Source organism: Protopterus annectens, chromosome 1.part0 (assembly GCF_019279795.1).
Source record: "Protopterus annectens isolate FY-2018-M chromosome 1.part0, PAN1.0, whole genome shotgun sequence".
Taxonomy (NCBI): domain Eukaryota; kingdom Metazoa; phylum Chordata; order Ceratodontiformes; family Protopteridae; genus Protopterus; species Protopterus annectens.
Genome location: NC_056725.1, coordinates 1913073564 through 1913097466, shown reverse-complemented (window position 1 = coordinate 1913097466; position 23903 = coordinate 1913073564). Strand labels below are relative to the sequence as shown.

Here is a 23903-nt window from a genome sequence, read left to right as displayed (position 1 = left end):
TCTAACTCTGCTCCTATAAAGGCAGTATGCTGCGATGGCGGAAAAGCAGACTTTTCGAAGGTTTTGACTGTAATTCCCAAGTGGTTGCAGAGTGTCAGAGTAGATTCTGTTGCCTGAATCAATTGATGCCTGGTGGTGGCAGTAAGGAGCCAATTGTCTAGGTAGGGAAACACCTGGAATCCTAGATGCCTCAGGTGAGCTGTGACCACTGCCGTGCATTTGGTGAACATTCTGGGGGCTGTAGTGAGACCAAAGGGCAGGGCTCAAAACTGGAAGTGATTGGCTGAAGCGTGACCATTTGGAACTTCTCTTTTTTTACAAATTGGTTGAGTCTGCTGAGGTCCAAGACAGGTCTCCAGTCCCCTGTATTCTTTGGAACCAAAAAGAACCTTGAATAAGTTCCGAATCCCGCTTGGTCTGCTGGGACTGGTTGGATGACTCTTTTTCTAGCAACTTGCGGACCTTTATAGTTGCTTGTTCCCTGAAACTGGGTGGAACATCGGGATTCTGTTGACAGGAGTGGGAGGGGAAGACAGCGGTATGAAATACCCCCTGCAAATGATGCTTTGTACCCAGGCATTAGATGCTTAGCCAGTCTTCTGGGCACAAAGATAAGCGACCCCCGACTGCCTCCAGAGCCAGACAGCCGGGTCTCCTTTCAGGAGAGCTGGTAGGGCTGACCAAAGAACTGGCCTCTGTCACCCTGCTGTTGCGCCCCCCCCCCCACCCGCCGCACGGGCAGCGTCTTCCATTATAACCCCTCCACTGCCTCTAGAGAGAGTTTCACCACGTGTGCCCTGAAAGGCTCCCTGGGCTTTTCGGAACCACATTTTTCCGCCCTTGGGATAGGGCCGAGTAGGGGTAGAAAAATGGACGCCGACATCAGATAGAGTCTTTCCTTCCTGCTCACACCTGGTTAGAGTTTCCTTTACCTTGGGCCCAAACAGGGATGAGCCATCAAATGGGGTGTTGATAAAGGAAGACTTGAAAGGCTCTGCAAAGGAACAGAGACGCATCCAGGCTCGTTTACGCAGAGCAATGCCTGAACTAGCGGCCCTACTTGAACCATCAGCTGCGAAAGATATAAGACGCATGGACAAGTTCAAAAATCGAGTTTAGGGTAGCAAGCTGTGTCGGCAACACCTGCAACTACCGTACCCTGGAGAGTATCTACTAGCTCTTTCAGGAGATCTTTTTGTAGTCTCGTAAAATGGGTTAAATAGTTCAGTGATCGAAGGGAAAAAGTCGCTGAACTAAACATGCGTTTCCCCTATCTATCCATGATCCTGGAATCTCTGTTAGGAGGATGGATAGATGAGGATGTCTCAGACGTTTCCTTTTTGGTGGCTGCCGCAACCACCATGGCATCAACAGGCACTCTTTTAGTCAAAAAAGCTTTGTCCACAGGGGCAGAGATGAACTTACTTGGCTTCCGAGGGACAGGTTCCATGGCCTCCGGAGACTCCCACGCCTTACGAGATATCAGCTCCATGAGCTCATCGTACGGTGGAGACACCCAAGAGGTGGGAGGTTGAGACCCGAAAGCCTTCCAGAGCACTGACTCTTCCTCAGTAGGGCTTTTGGACTGCCAACCACCCCTCTGATTAAGGATTTCTAATATCTCCGCAAAGGACATATCCTCAGAGGGGGATCGAGGGGACCCTTCTGACTGATCCAAGTCAGTGTCAGCTGTCAAAGACTCCTGTGGGGAGTCAAGTGCCCCCTCTTGCACAGTCTCTTCCTGGGTACCTCCTCAGTGGGGGCTTCTGGGGAGGTCTCAGAAGAGCAGGGGGTGCCCCGTGGGGCTACTTGAGGATCAGGGTCTCTATGCTTGGGTTGACCGGTAGAAGCAGGAGCGGACACAGGCGCTTGAGGGGAGGAGGAAGCCAGACCTGATGCAGATGATGTCTATGGATACAGGACTCTCCTCATGGCATCGAACGCACCATGACTCCGACAAGAAGGGGTAGACGGATCCAAAGGGACCGCCCAATCCTCCCGCAACAGAGCACGAGGTAGGAGCCGAGCTCATCTGAGCCAAAGCCCCAAGAGGAAGTCGGCACTGACAAATCGGTACGACTATCCTCTGGACCCGACAGGAGAGTGTCGGCTCCTAGAGTTCCCGGTCGGCGCTGAGGATGTCCAGGTAGATGGAACCAATAACACCGGAACAGGTCTCTGCTACACAGGCTCAACAAGCATCAGGTCGGCCTCCTCCGGCTCCGAAAGTCCAGTACGGTTCGGAGGAGGAGCAGTAAAGTCCGGGGTAATGGTCTTTGGTTCCAATGAAGGTGTTGGAGCCGACAACAATTTTGCAAGGCCTGGTGCCCATAAAAGCTTCTGCACCAACCGGTCCATATCCAGATCTGAGAGGCTGACAGAAGACTTTGAGGAGTGCACCAAGGGTGCTGATTGGAGGAGAGGAGATGAAGGAAGCTCAGAAACTGGCTCCAAAGCTGTGAGCTGGTTCCGAACAGAAGGGACACTCTGTTCCGAAGGCAGTGGAACCGATGACCCTACACCCTCCATTTTTTTAGCCTTTTTCGATAACCTGGGAGTCACCTGAAGACTTGGATGACTTAGAGGATTTACTAGCACCATCCTGGTCTCCCAGTGCTTCCGAGAAGGGGTGCTGAAGTAAACCCCTATCCACCAATTTACTCCTCCTCTCTAAAAGTACCCTGGAAGAGAAGGAGTGACAGATGCTACAAGAGTCTTGGAGGTGTAATGCCCCCAGACATTACACACATTGAACGTGCCAGCCAGTGACTGACATTTTATGTCTACAATCCAGACATTTTTTGAAGCCAGATTTAGGATGTTGCTTCTCTTTCTCTTCAGACATCCTTTTAAATTTAGACAAATTTAAACAAATAGAAAAAACACACTCCAAGCAACTACTGAAAAAACTGACCAAGAATTTAGTTAAATACAAGGCCAACACTACTAGGCCAACTGCTAACTAGAAGCACTTCTATAGAAAAACAAAGCCAACACAGGGCACTTATCTAAATCTCTATAGATATATATGTATATATATATGTATATATATATATATATATATATATATATATATATATATATATATATATATATATATATATATATATATATATATATATATATATACATATATATATATATATATATATATATATATATACATATACATATATACATATATATATATATATATATATATATATATATATATATATATATATATATATATATATATATATATATATATATACATATATACATATATACATATATATATATATATATGGATCACCTTTAAAACCTCGAAACCACGTTTGCCCGACACACTAATGACCGAAACGAAAAGACCGACAACATAAAACGCCGACAACGCAAAACACCGAAAACCATTACACCAACACACTACACGTAAACAACATAGTACACTACATAATATATGCACTATCCCTAACCCAAACCCTAACCCTAAGGTCCGACACTACCGCACACTTACCCTACCTGCACCCTAACCCTAACTCACTTACCCACCCCTAAACCCACAGTCCTCGCTATCGCACACTTACCCTACCTGCACCCTAACCGTAACTCACTTAACCCACCCCTAACCCACAGTCCCTCACCATCGCACACACACCCTACCTGCACCCTAACCCTAACTCACTTAACCCACCCCTAACCCACAGTCCCTCACCATCGCACACCCTACCTGCACCCTAACCCTAACTCACTTAACCCACCCCTAACCCACAGTCCCTCGCTATCGCACACTTACCTGTCCGCTCCCTAACACTAAATCCCTCACTCGATCGCACACTTACCGAGTCCGTCGGGTTCTCACCTTTTCGGTCATCTGCGTTTTCGGTATTCTCGTCCCGTCGGATTCCGTTTCGGGCAAACGCGAGTTCGAGATTTTAAAGGTGACCCATATATATATACATATATATATATACATATATATATATATATATATATATATATATATATATATATAAACTATCCTAACAAGAATGAAAGTCAAGAAAAAGGTTTTAAAACTTACGAATGGAAAAATCTTTCCAATAAAATTGGTCCGAGCAATCTGGAACACCGAGATTTGTGCAGTGGCAAGCCAGATCTGGGGCAATTCCAGCAGTGCATCATGGGATACGGGGCTTGGTCTCGAGCTACTGGTAAACCTTGAGCTTTGTTAACGGGCCATGTCGGAGCCAAGGATCGGCTCCAAACCCATCAGTGAGAATAAACGGCAAGATTTAACAACTTCACATTGAAGTATTTAGGACTACTGATTAAAAAGGATAATGTTATGGCAGGTAAGGATTTGTAGTAAGAGATTAAACAAAAGAGAACACAAAAACTGAGAAACTGGCTCTTGTAAATGGATACAGATAGCAAGATACAAGAAGTAAAAATATGCTTTTAATCCCATTAATATCAGCCTCCAACTGGGTCATAACAGAAAAAAAGCTAGAGTCTGAAATGAACGATCAATCAACCTGATGGAAATGTCTGGTAGAGGCTGGACAACAGAAGTTGCCAAACATAGCTTTTTAGACTTTTAACACCCATTGAGTGGATTCAGAAGCCACAGTTCCATTGGCTAGCAACTTCAGACATTGGTTCTCCAAATAAACCAAAAGTGAGGGCAAACAGCTACAAAGGGTCTTGGGTACAAAAGCTTGACAAAACTTCACACTCAATGTGATCATGGTCTGCACTTAGGCAGAAAAGACACTTGTATCTCTCTTTATGAGGAAAGTAGTTGTCTACACTTACCATAAATGTAGATGTTAGAGTGTATTCACTGTTGCAATCATTACATTTGGGTTATCTGCTTGCAGTAGCCCTCACTCGGCCCGATTATCAAAGTCTTGGGTCCTGTGTCAGTTGCTGTCCCTTCTTCCATAACGTCAGGTCATCAGGGGTATAAAACATGCAGCCGATGCCATTACATCAGTTCTTCTTGTCCCAGATGTCAGGTGCCCCCTAATGGGAAGCAATTAAATATAAAAGTACAAAGATATACCTCCAACAAAAAAGCAAATACACCAAAAAGGCTTTTAAGCATAGTAAAGGAGAGTAGAGGTATAGTCAAAAGAAGTTAGGAGGCTGGAGGGAGGGTAACCAGGACTGCAACAGTGAATACACTTGAATATCTACATTTATAGTAAGTGTACACAACTGTACTATGTTCTTTGTGTTTCACGGTTGCAGTCATTACATTTGGGTAGATTCCCAAAGCTATGGTTGGGAGGAGGAATTTAGATAGCATTAGGGCCAGCTATAAGGCCCTGTAAGACTGCAGTGGCAAAGCCAGCTCTGGATTTAGAGAAAATTGGCAAGTGATAATGCTTGGTGAATGTATGTACAGAACTCCAGGAAGCAGTTTCTAGGATGTACCTGGTAGGGACACCTCTGAGAAAGGCTGTAGAGGTAGATGCAGCCCTGGTGGAGTGAGGTCGGATCCCCTGGGGGATAGGTTTTCCATGGTGCTTATAGCAGAAATGAATGCAATGGCTTATCCATTTAGAAATGGTTTGCTTTGAAATAGCCTTCCCCTTTGCACCTGCAGCAAATGCTACCAGCAGTTGTTCAGATTTCCTTTGAGGTTTAGTCCTGTCCAAGTAGAATCTAAGTTGTCTGTGCACATCTAAGGAAAGCAGTATCCGTTCCCCTTTATTCTGTGGATTGGGAAAGAAGGTTGGCAAATGAATTGAATGATTAAAAGCCACACTGGATACCACTTTGGGCATGAAGGATGGATTGGTTCTGAGGGACACCCTGACTGCATGAAACATGAAGAAAGGCTCCACTGCCATAAGGGCCTGTGATTTAGATACCCTTCTAGCTGAAGTGATTGCTAAAATGAAATCTGTTGTCCAAGAAAGAAATTTTAAGTCTGCAGTAGCAGCTGGCTCGAAAGGAGGTAGAATGAGTTTTTCCAAGACAAAGTTAAGGTCCCAGGCTGGGGTTGGAGCTCTCCTGGGCGGCCTCAAATTTTTGGCCCCTCTGAGGAACTGCTTGAGCAGTGGATGAGAGAAGAGGGGAGGTTCTATGTTATAACGAGCTGAAATGGCTGAGGCGTGGATTTTAATGGAGGAAAAAGACAGGCCCTTGTGTAGCATCTCAGTTAAGTATTGTAAAATCTGAGGTAAAGTGGGCGCTGCTGTACTCATCCCTTGAGATTGGTTCCAGGCACAGAATCTTTTCCATTTTTCAGCATAAGATTTTCTAGTACTAGGCCACCTTGCCTCTAAAATGATATCCATCACAGGTTTGCTGAGGGATGGTAAAGGAGAGATTAAGTAATTAGCCAGGCTGCAAGGTTCAGTGTTAGAAGCTGAAGGTGCAGAATCTGGTTCCCCTGCTGAGACAGCAGGGAAGGAGTCTGAGGCAGGTGCTATGGAGATAACCGTGACACACTGCGCAGAAGGGGGAACCAGTGTTGTCGCGGCCAGTCTGGAGCAATCAAAATCATCCTTGGTTTGTCCTGTTTGATTTTTAGTAGTACTTTGGAGAGCAGAGGCAGAGGGGGGAAGGCATAGACTGATAGGTTTTTCCAGCTGAAGGACAGAGCATCCACTTTACAGGCTTGTTTGTGAGGAGTCCTTGTGCAAAATTTGTCCAATTTGTAGTTCTGGGGAGAGCCAAACAGGTCTATATCTGGGCTCCCCCATTTGCTTGTCAACATGTTGAAAATCCTTGGTTCCAGTTTCCACTCATGTGGGTCCATGAGATTTCTGCATAATCCGTCTGCCAGTGTACTTAATTTTGTGGCAGGAATTGAGCTTGTAGGTGCACTTGGTAGCTGAAGGCAGTGTTCCACAATGCCATGGCTAGTCTGCAGAGGGGGTAAGAATGTGTACCCCCCCCCGCTTGTTTATGTACCACATAACAGTGGTGTTGTCAGTCTTTAACATTAGTTGTCCTGGAAGAATGTGGTCCTTGAAGGCTGTCAGAGCATTCTGTACAGCTAACATTTCTTTTTGATTGATATGCAGGTGCATTTGACTTGGGTTCCATTTGCCCTGAATGCACTTCCCTGCCAGGTGAGCCCCCCACACACAGTCTGAGTCTGTTAGGGTTTGGGCGGCAGGGGGTGGCGTGAAAGGTAGTCCCTTGTTTTGGTGGCAGGCCTCTGCCTGCCAAAGGAACTCTAGGCCTAGGCAAGGTATGATAGGAATCATTATTTCTAGGTCTTGAGAATGTTGACACCAAAGGCTTTTTAGATACTACTGTAGTTTCCTCATATGCAGTCTTGCATATGGAATTAGAAGAATGCAGGAGGCCATCAACCCCAAGGCTTGCAGTATTTGTCTTGCAGATAGCAGGGTTTTTGTGGCCATTAGTTTGAAGTAAGTAGTCAAATGAATTTGCTTCTCTGGCGTGAGGAAAGAGATCTGGGAAGTTGCATTCAAGCTTGTTCTCAGGAATATAATTTGTTGACAGGGTACCAGATGTGACTTGTTTTCATTTATAGTGTACCCCAGACAAGTTAGCTCCTTTTGTACAAATGCCAGATGATTCAAAAGTATGTCCTGGCTTTCTGCCTGAAATAGAAAATCATCCAGGTATGGATATATTTGAATATTTCTTTGCCTGCAAAATGCAATGACTGGAGCTAGGCACTTTGTAAATACCCTGGGTGCAGTACATACGCCAAAGGGCAGTGCAGAGAGCTGATAGTGGAAATAGCCTGCTTTGAAGTGTAGGTATCTTCTGCAAGATTCCCTGATTGGGATATGCAGCTAGGCTTCCTTTAAATCAAGTATTGCCAACTAGGCATCTTTGCCTAGCATAGGAAGCAACTGGTGAAGAGTTAGCATCTTGAATTTTGGAATCACCAAAAAGGTGTTTAAGGTAGACAGGTCTAGGATAGGATGCCATGAGTCGTCTTTTCTGGGTACCAGAAAGACTCAAGTAAAAACCTTGCCCCTTTTCCTCTTCTGGTACAGTTTGAATAGCCTTTATGCTTAAGAGAGAGAGTACTTGCTTTTGAGCCTCTGCCCACTGATTTGGGGGGTAGATCTGGCCAACCATTTGGGGTTGGTAACATATGGAAATGAAATCTGTATCCTCGGGAAACTATATTTAGAACCCATTTGTCCTGGGTAATGAGTTCCCAGTTTTTTGCCTGCAGAGCAATCTTTCCCCCTAAAGGAGAAGTCCGGTGAGAAGAGCTTGGAAGTTTTTAAGTTAAGTCACTGAGACAGTTTACCATAGGGGGGAGTCTTACTACTCCCCGATTTGGAAGTGGGAGCCCCCCACTGCTTAGTCCAGCGAGTACCCTGGAACTGAAGCCTGGGTGTTCTGCTGGATCTGGGTTTGGACTGAGAAGGCTTGGAAGAGGCAGGAAAGGTCCAATTCTTAGAGGGCCAATGCCTACTAAATCCTGGAGGCTGTACTTGCAGGAAATCTTCAACAGTTTGCATAGATTTAACTTCTTCCTTCATCTTTTTAAGAACTTCTTTGGCTTTGTTGCCAAACAGGTGGTCCTGATTTAAGGGAACATCCACTAATTTAGCTTTAACATGATCTGGCAAGGACTGCTCCTTAAGCCAAGCATGCCTTCTAAGTACAGACCCAGTGACAGCAGCCCTGCAATATGCCTCCAGTGAATCAAAAAGTACAGTTTTGTACCTACCATAAATGTAGATGTTCGAGGATTCCATTGCTGCAGTCCTTACTATTGGGTATAGTCCGCGTCCAGTCGGCCCGAATACCAGAGTATAAGGCTGACGTCGGTCAGGGCGCATTAGACTGACGTCAGTACGTCAGGGTACTAATGCGCATGACCGACGTCATATCCTCAGTCTTTTCTTGCCCCAGATGTCAGAAGACCCTAAAAAGACAAGTCCCAAAATACCTGCACCAAAAACATGTACAATATATACAAGAATATATACAAAAATATAAGCATGTAAACTCACCTACACAACCACCCCTAAACACAGAGGGGAAGGAGGGAGGGTAAATTGGACTGCAGCAATGGAATCCTCGAACATCTACATTTATGGTAGGTACAAAACTGTACTATGTTCTTCGTTTTCCATTGCTGCAGTCCTTACTATTGGGTAGAATCCCAAAGCAGAGGTAAGGGAGGCTGGCAAATCATAAAGAAGTAGGAGCTGACAACATGCCTTGCAAAACAGCTGTTGCAAAACCAGCCCTAGACTTAGAGTAGATAGGAAGGTGATAATGCTTAGAGAAAGTATGCACTGAACTCCAAGTAGCTGCTTCCAAAATATCCTTAGTTGCCACCCCCCTTAGAAATGCTGTTGAAGTGGCAGTAGCCCTAGTGGAATGAGGCCTAATCCCAGCTGGAATCTCCTTGCCATGATGGGAATAACAAAATGCAATGCAAAAGCCAATCCACCTAGAAATAGTTTGTTTTGACACAGGTTTGCCCTGTGAACTCAAAGCAAAAGAAACAAACAACTGCTGAGACTGCCTAAAATCCTTGGTCCTGCTTAAATAATAACGCAATTGCCTGTGTACATCTAAAGTGTGCAAAATCTTTTCCCCTTTATTTTGAGGGTCTGCATAAAACGTAGGCAAATGAATAGTTTGGTTTAAAGCCACACTAGAAACCACCTTAGGCATAAAGGAAGGATTAGTACGTAATGATACCCTATCCTTATGGAAAATCAAAAAGGGCTCTACTGCCATAAGGGCCTGCAACTCAGACACCCTTCTTGCAGAAGTAATAGCCAACAGAAAAGCAGTCTTCCATGACAAGTATTTCAATTCAGCAGTAGCTGCAGGCTCAAAAGGTTGTAGAGTAAGTTTTTCCAACACAAAATTGAGATCCCAAGCAGGAGTAGGAGCTCTACGTGGGGTCTTATATTCTTTGCCCCTCTAAGAAACTGCTTGAACAAAGGATGCGAAAACAAAGGTGGGTCACAATCATAGTGAGCTGAAATTGCTGCAGCATGAATCTTAATGGAAGAGAAGGACAAACCTTTGTCCAATAACTCAGTAAGATATTGAAGAGCCACACTCAAATTAGGCTCAGAAATCTCCAAATTCTTTGCTGTACTCCAAAATAAAAATCTCTTCCATTTTTCGTACACTCTCCTTGTACTAGGTCTTCTAGCTTCCATAATCACATTTAAAACTTGTTGAGGAAGTTGAGACCTGCTGTGTTTCAACACAGAATATGCCAGGCTGTTAGATGAAGAGAGTGAAGCTTGACATTGAGCAGATGACCGTCCTTCTGAGATAACAGATGAGGAATCAGAGGTAAAGGCCATGGAGGCTTCTTTACCAGACTCCGTAGTAGTGGGTACCAGTGTTGCGAGGCCAATCTGGAGCTATCAAAATCATCCTTGGCCTGTCTTGTCTGACCTTTAATAGTACCTTTGGAAGAAGAGGCAAAGGTGGAAAGGCATACACATGAAGGTTTTTCCAACTGAAAGACAGAGCATCCACTTTCCAAGCTGTGTGATGAAACCCCTTTGTGCAATACTTTGGCAGCTGGTGGTTTAGTGGAGAAGCGAACAGATCTATGTCTGGAGTTCCCCATGACACTGTCAATTTCTGAAATACATGAAGATCCAGTTTCCACTCGTGGGGATCCATGATTTGTCTGCTTAACACATCTGCTAAGGAGTTCTGTGCTCCTGGCAGAAACCTTGCCTGAAGAGTTAGTTGCAAGCTTAGCAGTCTCCCATAAAATCATTGCTTGCCTGCATAGAGGATAAGAATGTGTTCCCCTTGCTTGTTGATGTACCACATGACAGTTGTGTTGTCTGTTAGAATCAACACCTGCCCTGGAAGAAGTAACTCCTTGAAAGCCATTAATGCAAACTGGACTGCTAACATCTCCTTCATGTTGATATGTAGATGCTGTAGTCTGGCAGGCCACTTGTCTTGTATCCACTTTCCATTTAGATGAGCTCCCCAAGCAATGTCCGAGGCATCTGTCGTTAAAATCTGACTTGCCTCTGGCGGGTCACAGAGAGTCCCTTGTTTAGGTGACATTCCTGAGCCCACCACAAGAATTCTTTTGAAGGCAAGGTATTATTTGAATGACAGTGTCCAAATCCTGGCAGTGCTGTGTCCATACATTTTGAGATACCATTGTAGCTTCCTCATATGCAGTTTGGCATTGGGAAGCACCAGAATACAAGATGCCATGAACCCTAATGCTTGAAGGACTGTCCTTGCAGTCAGCACGGACTGATGAGATAGTTGATGGAAGTAAAGTGACAGACTCTTTTGTTTGTCCGGGGTTAAAAGGCCATCTGGGCTGCTGTATTCAGTCTCACACCCAGAAAGCACATGTCTTGAGAGGGTACTAGACTGGACTTTATTTCGTTCACAGAATACCCTAGGCATCTTAGCACTGCTATAACATATTCCAGATGCTGTAGAAGGTCTTCCTTTTCTTGAGCCAGAATCAGGCAGTCGTCCAAGTAAGGATAGATTTGAATTCCTTGAAGCCTGAAGTAAGCTATCACTGGAGCCAGAACCTTTGTGAATACTCTGGGCAGTAGATAAGCCAAAGGGCAATGCAGAGAACTGATAATGAGAATTTCCAGCTCGAAACCGCAGATACTTCCTGCAACTTAGCCTTATAGGCACATGAAGGTAAGCTTCCTTGAGATCTAAAGTTACCATCCAGTGATCTTTGCCCAGCAGAGGTAAAAGCTGTTGTAACGTCAACATCTTGAACTTGGGAATGTCCAGAAAAGTGTTGAGGAGAGATAAATCCAAAATTGGTCTCCACGTGTTCCCCTTCTTTGGTACTAGGAACAGGCGAGAATAAAATCCTAGGCCCCTTTCTGATACAGGGACTGGCTGAATGGCCCCATCTGGAGTAACTAAGAAACTTGCTTGTGAGCCTCCTTTCTTTGTGGAGGAGGAACGTCTGGCATGCCTTTGAAAGGGGCATTGTATGGAAATAAAATCTGTAACCGTGGTGAATGATATCCAACACCCATTTGTCTTGAGTAATTAAATCCCAATTTTCTTTGAAAAGAGACAGTCTTCCTCCCAAAGGAGCTGCCAGGCGAGAATCTACTGGCAGCTGAAAAGACAGGTCATTGGGTCTGTTTACGAAAGGACTGACCCCTGCCCTCACCAGAAGTCTGAGCAGGTGAACTCCCTGTTCTAGGCCTAAAAGAACCTTGAGCCCTGCCCCTACCACGTCTAGACCTACCCTAGACTGGGAATCATAAGCAGGACATGTCCACCCCTTAGCAGGCCAATTTCTACTAAACTTGGTGGCTGCACCTGCAAAAATCTTTAACAGTTTGCATAGACTTAGCTTTGTCCTCCATTTTCTTTAAAACTGCTTCCACAGGCGATCCAAACAACACATCAGACTGTAAAGGAGCATCCAAAATCCTTGTCTTAACATGCTCAGCTAAATTCTGATCCTTCAACCAGGCATGCCTGCGAAGAACAGAACTAGTAGCAGCCACCCTCGAGGAGGCCTGTACAGCATCAAAACCACATTGCAAAGAATGCTTACCCACTTGTTCAGACACATGAACCAAATCCAGCAACTCTTTACACTCAATACCTTCCAAAGCATCCACCTTAGATTTTAATTGTGAAAGGAGATAATTCTGATATTTTAGCATGTGAAACTGACAATTCAACGCTCTCATGGCTAGAGTGGAAGAAGTATACACTTTCTTTCCCCACCTATCCAAAGCCCTTGCCTCTTTATCAGAGGAACAGGATTTTTAACCACAGAAGCCTTAACACCTTTAGGCCCTTGAGAAATAGTTTCTGGGTCCGCCCTAGGACTCTTAAACAAATACTTATGAGCTTGGGCACCCTATAATACCTATCAGGCTTAACAGGAGCAGGAGGCAAAGAGTCAGGGTTCAGGAAGCCTCTGCAAAACATCTTCCACCACATTCAACACAGGAGGAATAGCTAAGGGCCTATGCTGGGGTAAAAACAAGAATTCCCTAAGCCTTTTCCTGGAATCAGAGTAATCCTGGCCTTCCCATTTAAAGTGCTCCCTCATGGAATGCAGAGTCTCTGAAAATGAGAAATCCTCAGGAGGAGAAGCTGTAGGAGTGGAATCATCCACATCAGAATCAGAATAAGTAGGATACTCCTGCAAGTCTTCCGCAGAAGACTCTGAAGCCTCTGAACACTGTTCAAAACTATCAAACTCCGGTTCCACCCTAGGCCTCTTGTCAGGCGGGGGCATAGAACCTCTAATCATAGTAATCAAGTCTTCTGCCATTTTAAGCATATGTTTCTTAGGTACAGAACCCGAAATGCTAGGAGAAGCCCCCACTGAAGCTGAACTAGGCCTACCTCTCAAAGAAGTTTTGGCAACAGAAGGAGAGGCTCTAACTACCTTGGGAAGAGAGGGAAGAACAGTTACCTGAGAAGCCCCCTCAGCCTGGCCTACCTCCTGAGAAGGCACATCCTGTAACAGTAAAGTTTCTGCCTGAGACTCCATGGAAACTCCTGGCAAAACCTCTGGCTCCACTGAACCTTCTAAAGAACCGATGTCCGGGACTGCCGGTTCATCAACCTTAGGCTTCACTGTTTTGTCCTTGCGCTTCTTGGACGAAGCGGGCGTCGGAGCATCCGACGGCATTTTATAATTGCAACGCTTCCCAAACACTAACCTGGCACAGTCTAACCTCCTCTTAATAGTGCGTTTGTTAAACCTAGCACAAGAGCGGCAACCAACAACGTCGTGCTCAGGCCCTAAACAAGGTATACACAAGGTATGGTAATCCCTATGAGGTATCTGTTTCCCACAAGAAATACAGTTATTCACTTTTTCTGACATCCGGTAAAATACTGAGGCAAGAAAAAACCAAAATGTTCTAGCGGGTACTTAGCCAACTCTGTTTCGGTCTGAAACTCCGGTTTCGGAAATATTTCAGAACGCCAACCTGCACTCGCAAAACTGCTTCTGCATCGGACCATGCGGCAAAAAAGACTGAGGATATGACGTCGGTCATGCGCATTAGTACCCTGACGTACTGACGTCAGTCTAATGCGCCCTGACCGACGTCAGCCTTATACTCTGGTATTCGGGCCGACTGGACGCGGACTATACCCAATAGTAAGGACTGCAGCAATGGAAAACGAAGAACATCCACATTGCAAAGTATGTTTTCCAACCTGTTCAGCAGAATGCATTAAATCCTGTAAATCCTTATTTTCAGCACAATCAGGAATCAACATCATTTTCTGTTTAAGCAGTCCAATAATATGCAGCTGATACTTTAACATATGAAACTGGCAGTTTAAGGCCCTAATGGCCAAGGTTGCAGAAGTGTATGCCTTCTGACCCCATCTATCCAGTGCCCTGGAGTCTATCAGAGAGGGTAGGATTTTTGGCAGTAGTAGCCTTAATGCCCTTGGGTCCCTGTATAATGGTCTCAGGATCCACAGTGGGATTTTTAAAAAGGAACTTGTGAGAGTCAGGAACCCTGTAATATCTATCAGGTTTTCTGGCAGCAGGAGGTAGAGAGTCAGGGGCCAAGCTAGATTCCGAAAAGGCATCATCTACAATGTCCAGTACAGGAGGGATAGCTAAAGGCCTGTGCTGGGGGCAGGAGTAAGAAATCCCTAAGCCTCTTTTTAGAATCAGAGTAATCCTGGCTTTCCCAACGAAAATGCTCCCTAAGAGTATGCAAGGTTTCACCAAAAGAGAAAACCTCTTGGGGGGGCAGAGGGAATAGAGCCCTCTGCATCAGAATCCTCACAGGTAGATAAGGGTAAATCCTGCTCATCAAAGGAAACAAAAATTTCAGAATCCTGCTCAGAAGTATCATAAGCAAATTCAGTACTAGGTCTCCTAGAGGGGGAAGGTTGGCTTCCCCTGATTAAAGTAACAAGGTCTTCAGCCATTCTTATCATTTGTTTTTAGGCATAGAGGCCTGACCATGTGGTCTAGGCGTCAGTTTTCTAGTCATGGTTCGAGATTTAGGCCTTGAAGAAGAAGATGGCGTTGGTTTAATATTCAAGTCAGTAGGCCTGAATACACCCTCAGAAGCCGGTGCCTGCACAGCGGCTCCGGACCCATCCAAGGTAGAGACATCAGCAGGTTCCACGGTTGAAGCATCTCGCGGCATACCGGACTCCGAATGGGTCTCAGTAGAGGCCTGCGAATCTGAAGTAGTGGGTATCAGGGGCTGTGAAAGCACCTCACTGCAAACCGGCGAATGGCTTAGGAGAAGCGTCGTTGGCAGCTTTGGACCTAGGTGGCCTGTCTCTGTCTTTATCTTTGCATTTTTTCAGAATGTCGGTAGTCAGATGGCTTACCGAAGACATACCTGGATAATTAAACCAAGCACCAAAATATTTAGAAGCATAACTATACCGACGACGAATAGTTCGTTGCTTAAATAAGGCACAAAACTGACAGCAAGTTAAGTCGTGGTGAGGGCCTAGGCAAGGAATAGAGTATGAATGGAAATCTTTATGAGGTATTTGCTTTCCACAAGAATTAAAATTATTCACTTTTACTGACATCGGTTTAGAGCAAGAAAAAGTTTCCCTAACAGGGTACTTAGCTTTAGTTGAAGACTTCAGTTCTGAAGCTCGAAAATGAAAATTTCAGGAGTCGGCCGACTAGCACTTGCTAACTGCTTCTGCTTCGGGCACTGCAAGGCAAGAAAGACTAATGCAATGGGCATCAGCTGCATGTTTTACATTCTCTGACTACCTGACGTCATGGAAGATGAGACAGCAACTGACGCAGGACCCAAGACTTTGATAATCAGACCGACTGAGGGGTACTGCAAGCAGATAACCCAAAAATGATGACTGCAAAAGTGAAACACACAGAACATCCTAAGTGGAAACTCTCAGATCTGCTCCAAGTTAGTGCAGAATAGCACAGAATACACCGAACCGACTGATATTGCCAACATTCTGGCAGACAGGTTTAGTGCAAACTTCACCCCCCTCTCACCCCCTAAAGGGCCCATAACCATACCAGAAGAATGTAGAGCCCCGGCAATCACAGACACACAGGTTAAAACAGCCCTATCCAAAGCTAAAAATACAGCTTCAATGGGACTGGATGGTGTCTCCCAGGCTGTCTCTTACACGAGCTCCAAAATGAACTAACCACTCGCCTAAACACACTGTTCAAAATCAGCCTCTCTACAGGCTACGTACCCACAGAGTGGCGCACAGCTACAGTTATCCTGCTCCACAAAGGTGGAGCCACAACGGACCCCGGGAACTATCGCCCTATAAGCCTGACTAGCCTGGTTTGCAAGGCTATGGAGCGCATCATCATGGAACTCGATAACAGAGACATTGGGAACCTCCAAATATTGGACACTCCCCATTCTGGCTTTGTTAAGGGCAGATCATGCCTCCTAAACCTGGTGGACTTCTTTGAGACAGTTACCAAGGCTTTAGACGAGGGAAAGGAGGTCCACACAGCCTACCCAGACCTCACAAAGGCTTTCAACACCATTCCCCATTCTGGTATTATAGACAAGCTCACCAGCCTGAACATAAACCCTTATGTCACTAGATGGGTTGCCAATTGGCTCACGGATAGAACCCAATTGGCTCATGGATAGAACCCACACGATGAGAGTTGCAGGCTCTAGGTCCGACTCTAAACCGGTTACAAGTGGCGTCCCCCAGGGCTCAGTCCTTGGACCCCCTCCTATTCGGTATATACTTCGCAGAGGTACAGGCAACACAGAAGGACTATGGCTGACAAAGTTGGCAGATGACTGCAAACTGGGTGCCATAACTGACTCTCCGGCTGATACAGACATCCTTCAGAAGGGTCTCACTGAGATGGACACCTGGTGTAAAAATCATGGCCTCAAGCTAAATGCCAAAAAGTGCATAGTCATCACCTTTGAGGGGAAAAAAAGTACCCATGAACTACCACATACGTGGTAGTCCCCTAAATACAGAAAATGTAATAAGGGATCTGGGGACCCAAGCAGATAGTAATCTTTCCTTTGATAATCATACTGCCAAGGTGGTTAGACAATCCTCCTATGTGGCCCACCTAATCACAAAAGGGTTCGCATCTAGAACAAAAGAAGTTATTGTGCCCCTCTACTCATCACTCATCAGACCCATCATAGAGTACAACGCCCCATTTTGGATGTACCTTACAAGACACCTGCAGCAGCTGGAAAGACCACAGAAGTATCTCACCAAGAGGATTACTGGCCTCAAACAGATGCCCTATGCAGCCCAACTGAAGAAATTCCAACTGTACTCGGATGCATACTGCTTACTCAGAGGTGATCTCTGCCTGACATAGAAGGCCATGTCAAATCCAGAATTGATGGAGATGCTCCACCTAAAAAAAAAACAAATCCCCAAGAGCCACACGCTCTAAGGATCTAAACCTCACCACAATGATAAATAGGACATGCTGGAGGGATAGATTCCTGTCCCAGAGACTCTCCATGCTTTGGAACAGGATTCCAATCTACATTAGGCAGAGCCCCTCACTAACATTCTTCAAGAGAAACCTTGATGAGTGGATGGGAAACAGAAAATTTACCCCGGGGATCACTGCAGTGGCTCTGCTGGACAGAGGCACAGGGAACTAATGGCTCTGCTGGACAGAGGCACAGGGAGCTAATCAAAGGGGGCAGGGAAAGCAAACACATTCAGGCTAGGCTTATAGATGCCCTTGGGCAGATAGCCTAGTACTTACCTATGAACACACCTTACATTCACCAATTAAGTACACTGCAAAACTCAGTACTACTGCAAATGTATTTCAGAATTTGAATTATATGCATACAAGACTCACCTTCAGCGCTTCATCTTCACTACATGCCTCATCACTTTCATCATCTACACTCAGTAGATTGGCTTCACTGTATATAATGAAAAAAAAAAAAAAAAACATTAAAATAGGTTGCATTATAAAATTTTTGAAATTTGATATTCTATAAAATTATCAACATAAGTATAAATTTATGAAAAAACATACATGCTTATACTACAAAACTAAGAATTCAAAATACAAGCCAGAAAAAAATGAAAAATGCAACAAGAAAAGTACAGTTGTGTACACTTACCATAAATGTAGATGTTCGAGTGTATTCACTGTTGCAATCATCACACGTGGGTTATCTGCCTGCAGGTAAGCCCTCAGTCGTCCTGAATACCAGAGTCTTAGGATTTTTGCGTCGGATGCTGTTGCCTCTTCCATGATTGTCAGGTCATCAGGGGTACAAAATTAGAAGTTATGTACCTACCATAACGTTCCATGTTAGTTGTCTTCTCTCGCCTTCTTTCTTGCTGGATGGGTTCAGAGCCGATCCTCGGCTCCGACTCGGCACTTGCTTTAGCTCGAGAACTCCTTTTACCAGCTCGAGGCAACCCTATATCCCATGATGCAAGGCAGAACTACCTCAGATCTCGTTTGGCAGCTAACTTACCCTGCTAAAGACTATCCTTAGAGAACTAGGAACAATGGTTCCTAAAAGAAATCCTCATAACAACGTACCGGAGGAAACAATCTAATAGGAACTCTCCAAGATCTGTCCAGGCCAGGGGAAGGAGGGAGGGGCGCAAGAAAGAAGCGAGAGAAGACAACTAACATGGAGCGTTATGGTAGGTACATAACTTCTAAATGTTAAGTTGTCAATCTCTTCATTCTTGCTGGATGGGACCGCGTCCCTAGCACCTGTATCCCGGGTGGCTCAATGGAACAGACTCTTGAGAACTGTGGAACCAATACTGGCCCTATCTCTGGAGGCCAAATCCAACTTGTAATGAGAGACAAATGTATGAGGCGTGGCCCAAGTAGCCGCTGCACAAATGGTATCAATGGGTAGCCTATCCTGAAAGGCTGCAGAAGTGGATAGACTCCTGGTCGAGTGTGCTTTTGGCTTAGAAGATAGTTGTTTGCCTCTGAGAGAGTACACATAGGAAATGGTGGAAGTCAACCATCTGGATAAGGTCACTTTAGAAACTGGAAGACCTATCCTGTTTTCTGCATAGGAAACAAACAATTGGTCCGATTTTCTAATTTGTTTAGTTCTATGCAAATAGTACCTGAGCTGACGATGGACATCCAAAAAATGCAGTTTCTGTTCAGCTCTGTCGGAATAGTTAGGGAAAAAGACTGGTAGATCTATAGATTGGTTAATATTGGTTTGAGATACAACCTTGGGGAGAAAGGAAGGGTTAGTTCTTAACGATACCCTGTCCTTATGAAAAACCAAATAAGGTGAACGAATGTAGAGAGCTTGAATCTCGCAGAAGTGACAGCCAGTAAAAATATAGTTTTCCACGTCAATAACTTCAAAGAACATGAAGCAGACGGTTCGAAGGGAGGTAGTATCAAGGATGCCAACATTAAGTTTAGATCCCATTGCGGAGGAGGATGCTTTATAGGTGGCTTTAGGAGAAAAACTCCTCTCAAAAAGGCCTTGCATAATCTATGAGACATAATGTTATTGTCATGCAAGCCAATATGATACTTGGAAATAGCAGCCAGTTGTACTTTGACTGTAGATGACGAGGATCCTGAATGAAAAACCTCCGCCAGGAAATCTAAAACAGAATGTATGGGAGCAGTAAAAGGATCAATATTTCTGGAGTTTGCCCAAATCGAAAAACGTCGTCACTTGCTAGCATAAGAGTCAGAAATCATTGGTAGCCTGGCTAGGGAAGGAAGTGGAGCAACCAAGCAGTGAGGTTGAGAGAATGAATGGCCCGGTGCTGCTGACCCGACTGGTGGATCAAAAGATCCGGAACTGGGTCCAGATGCCATGGCTGCACCAGAAGGTGACGATGCAGAGACGGAAACCAAATTTGTCGAGGCCAATATGGAGCAATGAGGATCAATTTGGCTCTCAAAACGGTGGCTTTCTGAATGACTTGTGGAATCAAGGGAAAGGGAGGAAAAGCATAAAGAAGTCCCCGAGGCCAATCCTGGGTTAGAGAGTCTCTCAGGGGTTGACCTGGAAGGGCAAATAGAGTGAAATAGTCTGGGCACTTGTTGTTTTGAGGGGTAGCGAAAAGATCGCAACAAGGAGTGCCCCACTTCAGAAAAATCTGATCCACTACAGATTGATTGAGAGACCACTCGTGAGGCATCAGAATAGATCTGCTCAGCCTGTCCGCCAATAGGTTGGACCTGCCGGGGATGTGCGTTGCTATCAGAAACCGCTGAGAAGAGATCGCCCAATGCCAAAGTCTGAGAGCTTCTCGACATAACGGATAGGACTTGGTTCCGCCCTGTTTGTTGATGTACCAGACCACGGACATGTTGTCCGTTTGTACTGCAATAGTCCCCGTGGGAAGAAAGTCGTCGAGGGCTTGCAACGTTAAAAGCACTGCTCTCATCTCCAGGACATTTATGTGCAGATGGTATTCTATGGGTTGCCACGTCCCTTGGACCATCCTGCCCTGATAATGCCCCCCCACCCGATCAGAGAGGCATCCGTAGTGACTGTGGCAACTGGAGAAGGGGGAATAAAGGGTCGGCCCTGATGAAGAAGAGGGGAAGATATCCACCAGCCCAGATGAGCCCTGCACGACTGTGTGACTAAGATTTCGTGTCTCATCGGAAGATTGTGGTACGACCACTGCGTGAATAACATCCACTGCAAGAGACGCATGTGGAAGCGAGCCAGTGGTAGAAGAACAATGGCCGCAGCCATAAGACCCAGAACCTTTAGGACAAATCTGGCTTTGATCTTATTGCTTTGTAACAGAAGCTGAACAAATTTTTGGATGTTCAGAATTCTTTGATCTGTTAGCCTGGCTAACATTTTGACGGTGTTTAATTCTGCGCCTATAAAGGTGATAGATTGGCAAGGCAGCAGAGAAGATTTTTCGAAATTTACTGAAATTCCTAATTTCCTGCAAAGCTGTAGGGTGTAGTCTCTGGACTGAAGAAGCTGACACTTGGTGGTGGCGGAGAGGAGCCAGTCGTCCAAATAAGGAAACACCTGGAATCCTAGACGTCTCAGGTGAGCTGTGACCACTGCCATGCATTTGGTAAACACTCTGGGGGCTGAAGTGAGGCCAAAGGGCAATGCTCTGAATTGGTAATGACTGGTCCCTAGCCGAAAGCGGAGAAACCTTCTGGAGCGTCTGTGAATCTTTATGTGATAGTACGCATCCTGAAGGTCTATAGAGCACATACAGTTGTCCTTGCCCAGAAAGGGCAGAATGGACTGAAGCGTGACCATCCGGAATCTTGCCTTCTTGACAAATCTGTTCAGATTGCTTAGGTCTAATATTGGTCTCCAATCTCCCGTCCTTTTGGGGACCAAAAAGAATCTTGAGTAGACGCCGGATCCTACTTGGTCTGTCGGCACTGCCTGGACGTCTCTTTTTCTAGGAGTTTTGAAACCTCCTGTTCTGCCAAATCCCTTTGACCGGGTGAGATGTCTGGAAGGGATTGTAGAGGTACGGGAAACCTTTCGAAGGGGATCTTGTAACCCTCAGATATAATCGACTGTACCCACTTCTTTTGGGATAGGGATTGCCAGGCTACTGGGTACAGTGAAATCCTTCCCCCGACTGCCTCCAAGGGTGGACAGTCGGGCAACACGTCAGGGATGTTGAAAGGGCTTTTCAGGAAGAGACTCCCTGTTGCCCTGGTTCTGAGGACCCCCCCTGCCTCTAGGGCGGTGTCTATTGTTGTTACCCCCTCTGCCTCTAGGGGTAAACTGACCACGTGTGTCCGGTGTAGCTCCTTGGGCTTTACGGAACCACATCTTCCCCCCTTCTGACCCTTGGGATATGGTCTAGAAGGAGTGGAAAATTGGACTCCAATGGCAGAAAGAGTTTTACCGTCCTGCTCACACCCGGTCAAGGTATCCTTCACCTGAGGTCCGAACAAAGCCGAACCATCAAAGGGGGTATTGGTGAAGGACGCCTTAAAGGGGTCCGCAAAATTACACAGCCGCATCCAGGCTTGGCGTCTAAGAGCAACTCCTGTGCCTGCGGCCCTGCTCGCTCCATCGGCCGCATAAGATATGAGCCGCATGGAGGAGTTAGATATGGAATTCAGGATAGCAAGCTGTGAGGCAATCTTTTCCTGAGACCCAGCAGCAGAAGGATCCTGGACTACTTCACCCAGTTCTTTGAGAATATCTTGTTGAAGCCTGGTGAAGTGACAAAGATAATTCAGCGAACGCATAGCAAAGGTCGCGGAGGAAAACATCCGCTTTCCATACCTGTCCATGGTCCTAGAATCCTTGTTAGGAGGATGGACAGGTACTGAAGGATCCGCCAGTTCCTTCTTAGTGGCCGCCACCACCATAGCATCCACAGAGACACCTTTGGAAAGGAACTGTTTATCCAAAGGGGCCGTAATGAATTTGGATGGTCTTCTGGGGACAGGTTCCACAGAATCTGGAGCCGCCCACGCCTTCCGAGCCACTACCTGCATGAGTGGGTCAAAAGGCGGAGACACCCAGGAGGTGGAGGGTCGGGATCCAAAAGCCTCCAGGTATACCGACTCATCCTCGGAGGGATCAATAGAGGGCCAATTCCCCCTCTGTTTGAGGAGCTCAAGGATGTCTGAAAAGGAGACATCCTCAGAGGGGGACCGTGGGGAACCCTCCGACTCATCTAAGTCGGTATCAGATGTAGTAGACTCAGGGGAGTCTGTGTGTTTCCTCTTACACGTCCTCTTCCGAGGGGATTCCCCTGCAGGATCAGGAGAGACCTCGGAAGAGGAGGAAATTCCCAATGGGGAAACCTGGGGCGATGGATCCCTGGGCCTGTGAGCAAGAGGTTGGCAAGAGGCATCTGCAGGCACTGAAGAGGGAGGAGCTAGAGGGATGGACCATTGACCAGGCTCAGAGGCCAGGACACTCCTCATCACCTCAAAGGCTCCCCTCCCCGGGAGGCCGGTACACACCCGCTCCGAAGAAACAGGAATGGCCGGCTCCAAAGAGAGAGAAGGCTCCGAGGCCGATGTCGGCGCCGAGCTTACCAAAGCCGAAGCCCCGAGAGGGAGAGGGGGGTCAGACAAGGATCCGATGCCACTAGCCCCCTCGGAGCAGACAGTGGAAACCCGACGACCGGATCCCTCCAAGGAAGGTCTCAAGGAGGAGATCGGAGCAGAGGACGACAGAGCCGAAGGATGTATCGGCTCCGGCATCGAAACAGTCGCTGTCCCAAGAAGCTCCGGCTCCGAACTCCGGTGTGGAGTTGGAGGAGGAAGTTCAAGGATTAGGGCTATAGCCGAAGTCTGTTGAGACGGGCTATGGAGCATTTGGGCCAGTGCCTGAGACTTCAACAGCCTGCTTACCACCCTCTCCAAATCGTGGTCAGACAGCCTGGAAGATCTCGCAGATCGGCTCCGATGGCTCCGCTCCGACAAAAGAGGAGACCCGGGCAGTGGATACTCAGTATAGAAGGGGACCGAGATCTCTTACGGTCGAAGCCATTGGAGCCGAAGTCCCTTTAACTCCAGATGGAGCCGAGGATATCTCGCCCGATGCTGAATAAAGTGTCGGCTCCAGCCGGAGCCGACAAAGCCACAGTAGTCAGGGTATCGGAGCCGGCGGCGAACCCACTACTTGAACAGAAGATATATCGGCTCCGCCGGAGCCGATGTCGGCCCGACGGCGGAGCCACGGAGGAGGCTTGGACACTGTAGCCTGAGCCTTGGTGGCTTAGGAGGTTTTCCTGACCCTAATTTAGAGGAGAACCTTCTGGCTTAAGTAAGCCTCGGAGGATGAGCTTATTCCTCCTTTCCTGCAGGACTCTCTGGCTAAAAGCATGACATAAAGCACAGGAGTCCTGCAGGTGCAAAGGCCCCAGGCAATAAACACAAGAAGTGTGACCGTCTGTCAGAGACATTTTCTGACAGCACTGGTCACACTTCTTGAAGCCTGAGACCTTGCCTTCCTTTGACATCCTAAGAGGATGGAAACACAAACAATCCCAACAAACACACAAATTAATCCCTTACACAAACGCACAGGAAGGGAATA

General features: G+C 46.3%; 1 protein-coding gene across 2 annotated transcripts in view; it reads right to left on the bottom strand.

Annotated features, from left to right (window-relative positions):
• Window positions 1-23903, bottom strand: part of SENP6 (SUMO specific peptidase 6) — a gene marked incomplete in the record, with an annotated part of 3063818 nt that overhangs the window by 2546716 nt on the left and 493199 nt on the right. For both annotated transcript variants that reach the window (XM_044070093.1, XM_044070102.1), the window contains 1 exon segment: window positions 17741-17807. In XM_044070093.1, the coding sequence (XP_043926028.1) occupies window positions 17741-17807 (67 nt within the window).